Source organism: Octopus bimaculoides, chromosome 11 (genome assembly GCF_046866305.1).
Source record: "Octopus bimaculoides isolate indiv1 chromosome 11, ASM4686630v1, whole genome shotgun sequence".
NCBI classification, from domain to species: domain Eukaryota; kingdom Metazoa; phylum Mollusca; class Cephalopoda; order Octopoda; family Octopodidae; genus Octopus; species Octopus bimaculoides.
In genome coordinates this window covers 20,846,981-20,861,042 of record NC_142938.1, presented here as the reverse complement: position 1 = coordinate 20,861,042, position 14,062 = coordinate 20,846,981, and the positions used below count along the sequence as shown (strand labels likewise).

Genomic DNA, 14,062 nt, shown 5'->3' with positions numbered 1-14,062 from the left:
ATGATGATAATGTATCGTAGTTCGAGAAAACGGTTCGTCAATTTCTTGCTGAAAAACCTGCACAAATGGCTCGTTTATAATGATCAAATGTATATGCTGTACATTAGTTCACTCCTTCCATCAAAATCAACGTTACCTGAACTGGTGCACCGTATACCACACATCAGGTGTCGAAGTGATCGCAGAGTAACGTGAGATGAAGTGCCATCCGGCCCAGGAAATGAAAGGACGATCTCACGATCGTGAGTGCAACACCTTACCGCAAGGCCATACGCCTTCACACATACATACATAATACATACATACATACACACACACACACACACAACCAGCACATGCAACCTCATGCATGCATACATACTTATATACATACATACTTACATACATGCATACACACACACACACACACTTACATGCATGCATACACGTATACATATGTACGTACATACATACACACACACATACAGCCCCATGTATATATACATACATGGTTGACTGTTTTCGTCATGGTCAACGGCATTGCAAAGACAATATCTTAACCATCACTAAAGCTGGCAGAAACGTTAGCACGCAGGGCGAAATGCTTAGCGGTATTACGTTCTGAGTTCAAATTCCGCCGAGGTCGACTTTACCTTTCATCGTTTCGGGTTCGATAAATTAAGTACCAGTTACGCACTGGGGTCGATGTGATCGAATTAATTCCTTTGTCTGTCCTTGTTTGTTCCCTCTATGTTTAGCCCCTGGTGGGCAATAAAGAAATAAGAAACGTTAGCACGCCGGGTGAAATACTTAGCGGTATTTTATCAGTCTTTGTCCCCTCTGTGTGTAGCCCCTTGTGGGCAGTAAAGAAATAGGTATTTTATCAGTCTTTACGTTCTGAGTTCAAATGCCGCCGAGGTCGACTTTGCCTTTCATCCTTTCGGGGTGGATAGATTAAGTACCAGTTGCGTTCTCGGGTAGATATAATCGACTGGCCCCTCCTCAAAAATTTCGGGCCTTGTGCCTAGAGTAGAAAAGAATATTTCAACCATCACTGCTGCGCACGGGTTGTTTCTAGAAGCTAGTGCCTAGCCCCAAAGTATACTTATCAGCTCTCCGCACACGTATACGCCATGAAGGGAAGACAAGTCAATACGACCACAGCATCCTTGGATCCACAGTGGATGCCAGTTACTGGCTAAGAATAACCGTACATATCTACCTTACGACCGTTCCCTCCTGATTTTCTGTACGGATCTACTCACCAAGCCATTTTTAAATGTTCAGTAAGTGATCCTACGAGGCAGCATAATTTTATTGTCATAGTGGGCATGGTTTGTACAGAGCCAGTCATATTCTCACGTTTTCCAAACTTTTATTGGTCTGGTGCAACGATTGCCACGAGCCTAGAAGTTACCAGGATGCAGGATTTGTATGGAGTTACCCTCTCTTAGTTACATACGTTCACGTATACCTATATTCATATGCATAAATACATGCGTGTGCTCGAGTATGTGTGTGGGAGGGTTATAAAAGATTTTAGGCGCAGGAGTGGCTGTGTGGTAAGTAGCTTGCTTACCAACCACATGGTTCTGGGTTCAGTCCCACTGCGTGGCGCCTTGGGCAAGTGTCTTCTACTATAGCCTCGGGCCGACCAAAGCCTTGTGAGTGGATTTGGTAGACAGAAACGGAAAGAAGCCCGTCGTATATATGTTTATATATATGTATGTATGTGTGTTTGTGTGTCTGTGTTTGTCCCCCCACCATCGCTTGACAACTGATACTGGTGTATTTACGTCCCCGTAACTTTGAGGTTCGGCAAAAGACCGATAGAATAAGTACTAGGCTTGCAAAGAATAAGTCCTGGGGTCTATTTTCTCGACTAAAGGCGGTGCTCCACCATGGCCGCAGTCAAATAACTGAAATAAGTAAAAGAGTAAAGAGTAAGAGTATACAATCGGAATATTTGAAACCAGATTTTCATAAATTTGAAATTATTAATCTTATAAAATGCGCTTCAAAATAAAAGATTAGCACACCCATGAGGTGTGTGTCAATCTTCATTCTTTAACACAAAATTGGTTACTACATAATAATTTTTAATTTAAAAAATGTTTCTGAAACACGCATGCATACACAGATATATATATATATATATATATATATATATATATATATATATATATATATATATATATATATATGTGTGTGTGTATGTGTGTGTGTGTGTGTGTGTTGTTGTTGTTGGCACTCCGTCACTTACGACGCCGAGGGTTCCAGTTGATCCGATCAACGGAACAGCCTGCTCGTGAAATTAACGTGCAAGTGGCTGAGCACTCCACAGATACGTGTACCCTTAACGTAGTTCTCGGGGATATTCAGCGTGACAGAGTGTGACAAGGCTGACCCTTTCAATTACAGGTACAACCGAAACAGGAAGTAAGAGTGAGAGAAAGTTGTGGTGAAAGAGTACAGCAGGGTTCGCCACCATCCCCTGCCGGAGCCTCGTGGAGCTTTAGGTGTTTTCGTTCAAGAAACACTCACAACACCCGGTTTGGGAATCGAAACCGCGATCCTATGACCGCGAGTCCGCTGCCCTAACCACTGCGCCATTGCGCCTCCACACACACACACACACACACACACACACACACATATATATATATATATATATATATATATATATATATATATATATATATATATATATATATACATACATACATATATACGACGGGCTTCTTTCAGTTTCCATCTACCAAATCCACTCACAAGGCTTTGGTCGGCCCAAGGCTATAGTAGGAGACACTTGCCCAAGGTGCCACGCAGTGGGAATGAACTCGGAACCATGTGGTTGGTAAGCAAGCTACTTACCACACAGCCACTTCTGCGCCTATGTGCATCACTTTAAAATGAAATGCATGTTTATTTCGAGAGAGCATTTAAACATATTGTAAAGATCACTATCAAAAATATAAAAATACATAAGATAGATAGATAGAGAGATAGATAGAGAGATAGAGAGATAGAGAGATAGATACTTACTTGTAAACACGTAGAAATAAGTGTTATAAGCAGGTATAAGCAAGGAAGTGCTGAATATAATATACTGGGTGGTATGGAAGAATTTAGAATCTCCAAGATTGTCCAAGATTTCATCAACATCTACTTCGGAAGCCTTCATTTTTTTTTTCTTTGTATTTTTGTACGTTTGCTTCTCTGTAAAGGTTTTCGGAACCTTATTCAGTCATTAATATTGCAAGCTGCGATCTTTTGTTATCTTATTCGCTAATATGCAGTAATATGATTCGATAGTTATATAGAGATTTCCTAGGATATTTTTATATATATCCACCCTCTAGGGCGGTGATAGTTGTAAAACTGCAGAACCGACGAAAATAATTGCGAATGAGAAAGAGAGAGGGAGAGCGACACAGACAGGCAGGTCGGTAGGCAGGCAAGCAGGCAGGCAAGCAGGCAGGTAGGTAGGTAGGTAGGTAGGTAGGTAGGTAAACGCACGCCTTTAAACTTATACAGTAAGTTTTAACTATTTTTCTAACGCGACTCTCTCTATCTCTATATCTATCTCCCCCTCCCATTCTTCCCTCTACTGTTCTTCGCCTCTCTCTGTCACTACTATCTCTCTCTCTCTCTATCTCTTTTTGCTCGTCCTTCGCCTCTCATCGTTACTACTACTATCTCTCTCCCTCTCTACCTCTCGTTGCTCACTTTTATTCTACTTCCTTCCCTTCTTCTTCCTCTGCTACTCTTTCTCTCCACTCAGCGCTGGTCACGTGTGTCCGGCTGCTATTTCTTTTCGTTCTTAGACTCCCCAAGCTCGCACGTACTTCTTTGCCCCTCCTGTTCGTGCTTCACAGTCTTCAATACATACACGCTTCACGTCTGGCTGTACAGACTTTTGTTTGTTTATTTCACCGTTTCGTTTTCCTGTCTTGTTTTCCGTCCGCCACTATCCTCCACGAAAAAAATTTAATTTGTGTTCGTGGGAAGAACCATTTTAACGATTCGTACTGCCTTAATTCTTCGAAACACCGGTGTTTTAATGGTGGCAGCTGATGAAGGAGATGTTTCTATGTGGCCTGCTTGTTTGTTGTACCTTGTTTATCATTTTGTCCATGTCCTTTTGCCACGTCATGTACCCAGTTATGTATCTATATATACATATAGATGAAGGTATGTACATACATGTACATATATATGCATATACTCTAATATTGTTTGTAGGTAGGTAGGTAGGTTGCGAATCTGAGTGGAAAAAAAAACGAGAAAGAGAGGAAAGCACTGATATCTCGATGTAGCTTCTTTTCTTTTTAGCTCAACAGCTTAAGCATTTTGATATTAAAAACATCCGAATCAGTTTTTAGAATTGTATGTATCTATCTTTTAGGAATAAAGTTTAAAACAGCTATACTAGTAATATGCTAAAATCAAATTAGCCGTTTGGATTGTTGTACAACTGTTTTTCATGTAGAAGCAATGTGGTACTTCAGCAAAGTTATTTAATGTTTTTTTCTTTCCTTGTTAATATCTATTGGACTTCTTGATATTTTTTTATTATTTCCACGTGTTTCTGATCGGTTTACGAATTACTCATGTGTCCAACAGTTTAAATGATATTCCGGAAATAATAATAATAATATCAATAATAATAATAATAATAATAATAATAATAATAATAATAATAATAATAATAATAATAATAAATGCCCTGATGCAGTACCAGGCAGTGGCTCTCATGGCTTCTGATCTTAATTGATTGGAAGTGTTATCATGTACATTGTTTTGTCTTGGTATAAAAGATGGGCTACAGCAAATATTCTGCTCAATACCACAGATTTGCTTGTCAGTTGCTTGATCTTAACCAGTTGAGCATGTCCCTTAGTAGCTGACGATATGTGCGCCTCTGATCACGAGCAGAAGTAGTGGGGAAGCATCATAGTCATGTTTTGAGAGGAATTTTTTGAGGTTTGGATAATTCACCTTTGGAAACATGGGTATTTCGTTCGACATCCTCAAACAACCTTTATTCAAGGACCTTTTGAGCAGGATGGGCTACTCGACCTGAAGAAAATTCTAACTGGGCCCCAACTGCGAGGTCATGCGCTGTTTATCTTGATATGAAACCACTATGTGGCGCACATATGGTCGTGATGCATGTGCCTGGTGTACCCTTATCAGACGGGTAGTCATGATCGGTATACATGATCGTATATTTTACCCCAGTGTCAATTTGATGGCATGCCCTGCTCTGTCACTCAATAATAATAATAATAATAATAATAATAATAATAATAATAATAATAATGATAATGATGATAATTTGGTATTTTACAGTAGTGTTTGTTTTACTTACCATTAATTTAAATATATTTCTGTTTTGATAGTAATGGTAATTAAAATTCACCTTCAAAAGTGTTAGATAACAACTATAATTTATTCTATGGATTGCTCAGTTTAAGATAAGAGTGTTCATTCGTCGTTTACATAATTATCACTACGTATACAAGTACATATGTGTGGCTGTCAGCATGTGTATATATGTATGAACGTACGTTTACGATAGATTGATAGATAGATGGATGGATGGATGTGTGAAAATTTGTACGTTTAATTTTATGTATGTATTCTGATTCACATAATTAATGCGTAGACATGCTCATATATACGTAAATGATAAACTTCTGAAATGTTTTACAGGTTTGCATAGTTCTAGTGACGGCTTCGATCTGTATTCTTCAAATCAATATTCTCCTTCCTGGTTTTGAGAAGCCTAATTTCTCAAGACTGGTATTTAGGCAGTGTGTTACATATCCCAGTCCCCCAATAATTACAGGTATACATATGTACGTTTGGATTGTTGTACAACTGCTTTTCATGTAGAAGCAATGTGGTACTTCAGCAAAGTTATTTAATGTTTTTTTCTTTCCTTGTTAATATCTATTGGACTTAGCATATTACTAGTATAGCTGTTTTAAACTTTATTCCTAAAAGATAGATACATACAATTCTAAAAACTGAACTTGTAATCTGGGTAGAGTTGCTGTAGATTCCTCAATAGTTCAGCGTCGGTATATTCTTTTTTGCTGATCTTTATTTTTACAGGCAGCTGATTTCCACGACTATTCACAGTTCCTTTTCTTTATCTCAAATTACTATGTCAGCGCTATTATTTTTACCTTTTATTGCGATTTCCACTAGGACATTGCACCAGTACTCCTTTTTGTTATGAGTGGCTATGGCTTCTACTGTACTGAAAATTATCAGTTTTTCGCCTCGGGTTTATCCTTCCGATGGTTCTCATTATACGTGGACTTCATCCTAACTTTACAGTACAGCATGCAAAACTGTCTGTTTACCTGTTAAAACTTATAATGCCGTGTAGGTAACATTGCCCAATAATAATATTACTTCATAATATACTCATAAAACAGGCATAATTTTTAAGAAAGCCTTAATTTCCTAATATTCCTTTCCCCTTAAAAGGGGAAATTTTTTTATACACAATAAATAATTTTCAGAAAGATAAAATAGCATCCAGAAAAGGCAGAAGTCAAATATGCACTTGTACATAAAATATATACATGGTAAGTGCTAACACTTGAATGGTGCATCCGCAAGTAAATTAGAATTTCCTGCTCAAGAATTTTTAACTTGGCTGAGTGCACTCTGTAAGGCTGTTGTTTAATCGGCTTTCTATCAGACATCTCAGCATCATGCATCAGAACAGTAGTGCGCTCTGGATTGTCTGAAAATATTTCGTCAAAATCACTAAACAAACCAGTCAACTCCTCACTCTGCTCTGAAAATAAACTTGTTACTATAGGTTCAGTAGAGGAATTGTCTATTTTGTAATCTGAATTAATGGACGAACTAAGTTCACTATCTTCCTGATTTTCCTCATCAACTAATTTGTCCACGACCGGCATAACACCATTAACGAACTTAGATTCAACATCTCTTTCAGAAAATGGTTTTAACATGTTGACATGACAAACTTGTTGCTCCTCTCTACGATCCGGAGTTTCAATCACATAATCCAAATTGCAAAGTTGTTTTACAATTTTGTAAGGTCCAGAAAATCTACCTTTCAAAGGACTACCTGGTACAGGAAGTAGAGCTAACACCTTACTATCAAGAGGAAAACTACGCTTTTGGGATTTACCATCATATCTCTGCTTCATTTGTTTCTGACTAGACTCTAAGTTGACATGTGCAGTGTTAACTGCGGAACGAAATCTCTCTCTTTAAACTCAGAAATATAGTCAATCAGATTAAACTCAGGTGCAACGTTATCACTATTCAACCAACTATATTTTAGTACTTGTAAGGGTCCTCGCACGCGATGGGCATAAATCATGTCAAAACTAGAGACCCCTAAAATTTCTACGGGAACTTCTCTAGTTGCGAACAACACTAGAGGGACACCATGATCCCAAACCTCCTCATGTTCTAGACGATAAAACCGCAACATATTCTTCAACACTTGGTGATAACGTTCTAAGGCTCCGTGTGCTTGTGGGTGATATGCTGTAGAACGAAGCTGTTTGATCCCTAACTTATGCATCAATATCTGGAACACGCTTGACATGAAATTGGATCCCTGATTTGACTGAATTCCCTTTGGAAAACCGAACTGGGTGAAAAACTTCACCAAAGCATCAGCTACAGTAGTTGCAGAAACTTCTTTCAACGGAATTGCCTCTGGATACCTAGTCGCCTGATCCAATACAGTTAATAAGTAACGATATCCTGACTTTTTTCTGGGAAATGGACCAACCCCATCAATAATAATCCTGGGAAATGGTTCTTTTACAGCCGGAATGGGCTTTAAGGGTGCCTTGTCGATGGTTGCATTGGGTTTTCCCGCTGACATGTTTTACAAGTTCGACAATAACTAGCAACATCAGAGGATAAACTTGGCCAATAAAAGTGCTGTAAAATTCTATACTTTGTTTTTCGAACACCTAAATGACCAGCCAATGGAATATCATGTGCCAGATTCATAATGTCAAATCTACATATTTTGTATTAGACAACTAAGCTGTAAATTTTGTCTAATGGTTACTCAGCATGCTCGTATGAAGCAGTTTGTGTGAATTTAAAGCAAACTAGATTATTTGTATGATTATTTATTTTTTACCTATAATTATTGATGTAGTCTAGCAGCCGTTTTGTGTCATGAACTTTTAGTTTAAATGGTTGCTTTGACATTAGATTTATTTATGTTTAGGTCCAAATTTCGAATCCAAATTTCGAAATCCGAATTTACGAAAACAAATTTCGGAATCCAAATTTCGAAAACCAAATCTATGAATCCAACGAAACCAAATTTATGAATCCAATGAAACCAAATTTCGGAATCCAAATTTCGAAAACCAAATCTATGAATCCAACGAAACCAAATTTATGAATCCAATGAAACCAAATTTACGAATCCAATTTTAAGAAATCAAGTTAATGAAACCAAATTTCTGAAACCAAATTTCTGAATCCGAATTTCTGACCTGTATATATTTTACTTTTTTAAATATTTTGACTGCACGTCTAGTGTAGCATTAATTTATTTGTTCCTATATATTTGTTTTGTATGTAGGCTGTTTGTGCATACTGACGCTTAACTGTTAATAACATTTTTAAAAACATTATGGTGTGTTGTTTTGGGTTCACTCCATCATTCTTGGTTATGTAGATTCGGATTATAACCACCAGGTTATATATATATATATATATATATATATATATATATATATATATATATATATATATATATATATATATATACATACATATAAGGCGTGGCTGTGGTAAGAAACTTGCTTCCTAACCACATTCCTCTGGGTTCAGTCCCACTGCATGATAGCTTGAGTGTCTTCTACTATAGCTTCATGCCAACCAAAGCCTGAAGCCCGTCGTATGTGCGTGTGTGTGTGTGTGTGTGTGTGTGTGTGTGTGTGTGTGTGTGTGTGTTTGTGTGTGTGTGTGTGTGTGTGTGTGTGTGTGTGTGTGTGTGTGTCTGTCTGTGTCCGTGTCTGTCTGTGTGTGTCTGTGTGACTGTGTGTGTGCGTGTGTGTGTGTTTGTGTTTCTGTGCTTGTCCCCACACTATTGCTTGACAACTGATGTTGGTGTATTTACGTCCCCGAAACTTAGCGGTTCGGCAAAAGAGTCCAATATAATAAGTAATAGGCTTGCAAACAATAAGTCCTGGGGTCGATTGGTTCAACAGCCGCTGTCAAATGACTCAAACAAGTAAAAAGAATAAAAAGAAAAAAAGAATATATATATATATGTAGGCGCAGGAGTGGCTGTGTGGTAAGTAGCTTGCTTACCAATCACATGGTTCCGAGTTCAGTCCCACTGCGTGGGACCTTGGGCAAGTGTCTTCTTCTGTAACCTGGAGCCGACCAAAGCCTTGTAAGTGGATTTGGTAGACGGAAACTTAAAGCTCGTCGTATATGTGCGTGTGCACGTGCGCGCGTGTGTGTGTGCTTGTGCATCTGTGTTCATCCCCCTACCATCGCTTGATAGCCGATGTCGGTGTGCTTACGTCCCCGTAACCTAGCAGTTCGGCAAAAGAGACCAATAGAATAAGTACTAGGCTTACAAAGTCCTGGCTGGGGTCGATTTGTTGGACTAAAGGTGGTGCACCAGCATGGCCGCTGTCAAAGGACTGAAACAAATAAGAGAAAGAAAGAAATATGCATGCTTTATGTTCTTATGTACGTTTGTATGTGTGCGTTTGTGTGAGTGTACATGCGTTTGTTGTAGGTAAATAAAAATGGACGAACAACACTTAGTAACCAAAGTATGCAATATATTTTTATGAAATTGAGAAGGTCACCTCATAATTTGGTTTTTGACACTGTTGTTTACGATGCAATAAAACAGAAACCAAGTAATGACTTGCTGAAATATACGTAAATGAAAGTCATACGTTTTTCATTGTTGCTTGCAAAATATCAGACTGTAGTTGCCCTCCAGATAAAGGGATATGCTGGAGCACCGCCTTTTGTTGGACAAATCGACCCCAGGACTTATTCTTTGCCTCTTTGTGCATAAAACAAAGCACACAAATATGCACGTATACGTACGTACGTACATACATACATATATACATACATACGTACATAGGATGAACAAAAAGTGGATGATATACTTAGATCAGAATTTATATCACTGAAAAACCCACCTCTTAACCAACACTTAGCAAAATTCGAAGAATAACTTTTAGGTTGACATGCAAAGCCCCAAACGTCGACTTTTTGTGACCACCATCGAGCAACTACCTTAAATTCTCACGTATTATTTAGAAATATAATAAAAGTCATCCCTCAAACTCGACAATCGTAAAAGTTGCTCCCTTTTTATAAAAAAAAAATTGAGAAAATGTGAGAAAAATAAGTAACTTACCCGAATAATCGTAAACCAACCAGCATGGTCATTTAATTTGCATTTTGGAAGATGATTCCTATGTCAACCAATCATATGCCTCGTTGCATTCACCGCTCATAGCACAAAATGGCGGCGCACATGTCATCTTCGTTGTCTTCTGATACGGACGACTCCGAGAGGAAATCTTCAGCATTTTGTTATATGCATGTGATTAAGACTCACGGAAGAGTTCTCCCATTTTCAGAGAAAAGTTTCAATAAGTTCAGAGTGTGCTGCATTGTGGAAAGAATTAAAAAATCGTCAGGAAAATGTCATCGCAGAAAAAGCAGATACTGCTCTTGCTAAGCGCCAGCTTGCCTTAGATAATCGGATACTTCCTCCTGGAGTTCAGCCTATCTTCACTCTCATTTATGACAATAATGACTTTGGCGAGGAAACTGTCAGCTGGAAGGGTACTACACATAATATCAATGGCATCATTATTCAGCACCCCACCAACCTCTTGAGCCTCTCAAGATCGCCATTCTAAAGGCCAAGAAGATAGCATTTGAAATTCCTCCAGTGGAGCACAAAACGCATTATGGACGCAAGAAGATTGGACCTCAGCAATTCAGCAAACTCGTGCACATGATATTGATATTGCACACAGGCTGTTGAAGACAGTGGAAGTTGGTGAAAAATTGCTCCCAGGATGGACAGGAATGAATGTAATGCTGAGTAAACCTGTTCCAAAGCAGTCTACAGTCGGCTACATGCCAATCATCGATGCCAATACTACGGAATTCGACACTGTGAACATAGTCCTTGCAAATGCCATGTCAATAGCTGATGCGCTCCAGCAGAAAGCAGTTGTACTTGTTTTTGATCAGACTATTTATTCAAAGGCTCAGCAGATACGATGGGTTAATGAACTTTATTGCAAGAGGATTGTCATTCGTTTGGGTGCATTTCACACCATCCTACCTACGCTTGCATGTCTTGGGAAACGGTTTGGAGATGCAGGTTTGGAGAACATCATGATAGAGTCAAACGTCGTAGCGCAAGGTTCCATTAACAGCGTTCTCGGTGGAGACCACTACAATCGCAGCATCCAAGCTCATAAATGCATCGTGGAAGCCATGGAACGTCTGCGTTGGCAAGCCAACATTGGCTTCCTCTCAGATGTGGACTGCGCATTAACATATGAAACCCTTGTTAAATTTCATGCTGATTTTACCTCTTCCTCTTTCACAGAGTTTGTAATGGGAGAAAAATTTCAGGCTGTGGCATCTACCTGTCGTTCTTTTGTGGAACAACATTCAGCCAAAGATCCAACGTTCGCTCTGTGGTCAAGCTACATTGAAGTCATATTCTTATTTCTACGGTCTACAAGGCAAGGAGACTGGGAATTCCACCTTTCTTCTATTCGCTGTTACCTACCAATTATGCCAGATATCTTCCAGTTTATCGGCATGAGATGAGTCAACTACCTGGCAGTCATCCACAAATTCTTGAAGCCTTCATGCAAGAGAAGTTTGTTGTCCATCACCAGACAGACCACGGATTCTGCGGAGTTGCTTGTGGTCAGACAATAGAGAAAATATGCAACAGGGACACGAAAACGAAAGGTGGGATGATTGGATTCACAAGGAATAAAGGTGCAGTTGTCCGTTGAATTCTTTCCTAATATGAGAGAAGTGCTATCAGCAAACATTGTAAGGAGATAGCAGGGAAAGACGACAGATCCACAGAAAAAAATGATCTTAATGTGGCCAACATGGAAAAATATGAAGAAGATATCTGTGTCACTATTGTTGTAGTTGTTGTTGTTACAGTTGCTGACATTGTTATTGCTGGTGGTGGTGGTGATGGTGATGGTAATGGTGCTGGTGTTACGTTCGTTGTTGTTGTGGTTGTTGTTGTTACTACTAGATTTCTTCCCCAACCCCTATAGACTAGAAGAATACCACGGGCACCTACTACTCTCTTTAAATTTCTTTCAGTTTGCTCTATTCTTAACTCTTTTACTTGTTTCAGTCATTTGACTGCGGCCATGCTGGAGCACCGCCTTTTAGTCGAGCAAATCGACCCCAGGACTTATTCTTTGTAAGCCTAGTACTTATTCTATCGGTCTCTTTTGCCAAACCACTAAGTTACAGGGACGTAAACACACCAGCATCGGTTGTCAAGCGATGTTGGGTGGGGACAAACACACACACACACACACACACACACACACACACACACACACACACACACACACACACATATATATATATATACATTCGCCATGATAAATCGCTGACCACTACATTTATATATTTTTTCTCCTTGTTTCTCTCCTTGTTTCTTTCTGTGTTCCTTTCAGTTGAAGAGCGTAGGCTCAAAACGTCAAAGACTTTCTCTATTCCACAGCGTTAAACTAATACATCCATTTGTTGTTTACACCACCTGCCTTCGTCTGTTGTTTTTCTTTTCGTAAATTCTCCCATATATATATATATATATATATATATATATATATATATATATATATATACGACGGGCTTCTTTCAGTTTCCGTCTACCAAATCCACTCACAAGGCTTTGGTCGGCCAGAGGCTATAGTAGAAGACACTTGCCCAAGGTCCCACGCAGTGGGACTAAACCCGGAACCATGTAGTTGGTAAGCAAGCTACTTACCACACAGCCACTCCTACGTCTATTTTGTTTATTTTTTTTCATTATTTTCCTCTACCTCCTCATCCTCTCTCTTATCTTCTTGGCTATCTTTGTACACTATATTCTTAAACACTATATGTTTATATACCTTACTTTATCCTTAAAGCCAATCCTTAACCCCCCCCCCCATCGCTCTATCTACCTCTCTTTCTATTTGTTTCCTTTTCTTTCCTTTTACCACTTGATAGCCACCTCCGCTACAATACTGTTACTGAATGTTGATATGTTCGCTTCTATTTTCTGGATGCTTACAATATCAGGACTTTAACCCACATGGATTTACGCAGGGTGGAGGATCTTTCTGATTTGGCGGACACCATTTTTTATTTAGTTTTTATTTAGTGTGTTTTCTACCGAAACACTTTAAAACTTCGTATACTTGTATATTTTGTCTTATAGAACATAGAAAAATTTTCATATTCGAAGTTATTTTATGTTAAAAATTGTCGTATTTCGGTAATTTCAACCAATCACTGACGTCTATTCAACTGAATACAGTTACTGCTGTTCTTTGTCAACAATAATCTGTAGCGGTGTATATATAGTTAGTCCCTGGTAATCCTTTTGAATTAAGCAAACGCTAATCCTGACCCTAAAACCCTAACCCTTACTCTAAAACCCGAACCCTAAAACCCTAAAGCTAAAACCAGTACAAATGCACGAACGATGTCATAAATAACAGTACCGCCGATAGTTGTTGTTGACAAACAACGGCAGTAATTTTATTCAAGGGAATAGATCCCATTACACCGCCAGAACGTGTTGTTGACAACCCACAGCAGTAATTGTTTTCACCTCAATAGACGTCAGTGATTGGCTGAAATTACCGAAATACGACAACTTTTAACATGAAATAACTTGGAATACACAAACTTTTCTTAACAAGGCTAAAAGAAAAAGATGTTTTATATGACACATTCTACCAGTATCCCAAGTTTGAAAAAAGTGTTTTGTTAGAAAACAAATGGTGTC

The 14,062-nt window shown here is 38.7% G+C and overlaps 1 protein-coding gene across 1 annotated transcript in view; it reads right to left on the bottom strand.

Moving 5' to 3' along the window:
- The window catches only part of LOC106869206 (organic anion transporter 3), a 43,741-nt gene extending 39,181 nt beyond the window's left edge, over positions 1 to 4,560 (bottom strand). Inside the window, exon 1 of the mRNA XM_089359617.1 lies at positions 3,025 to 4,560. Within this exon, the coding sequence (XP_089215743.1) occupies positions 3,025 to 3,163 (139 nt within the window). The 5' untranslated portion in view covers positions 3,164 to 4,560. The remainder of the gene's footprint in view (positions 1 to 3,024) is intronic.
- Between the last annotated feature and the right edge of the window lie 9,502 nt (positions 4,561 to 14,062).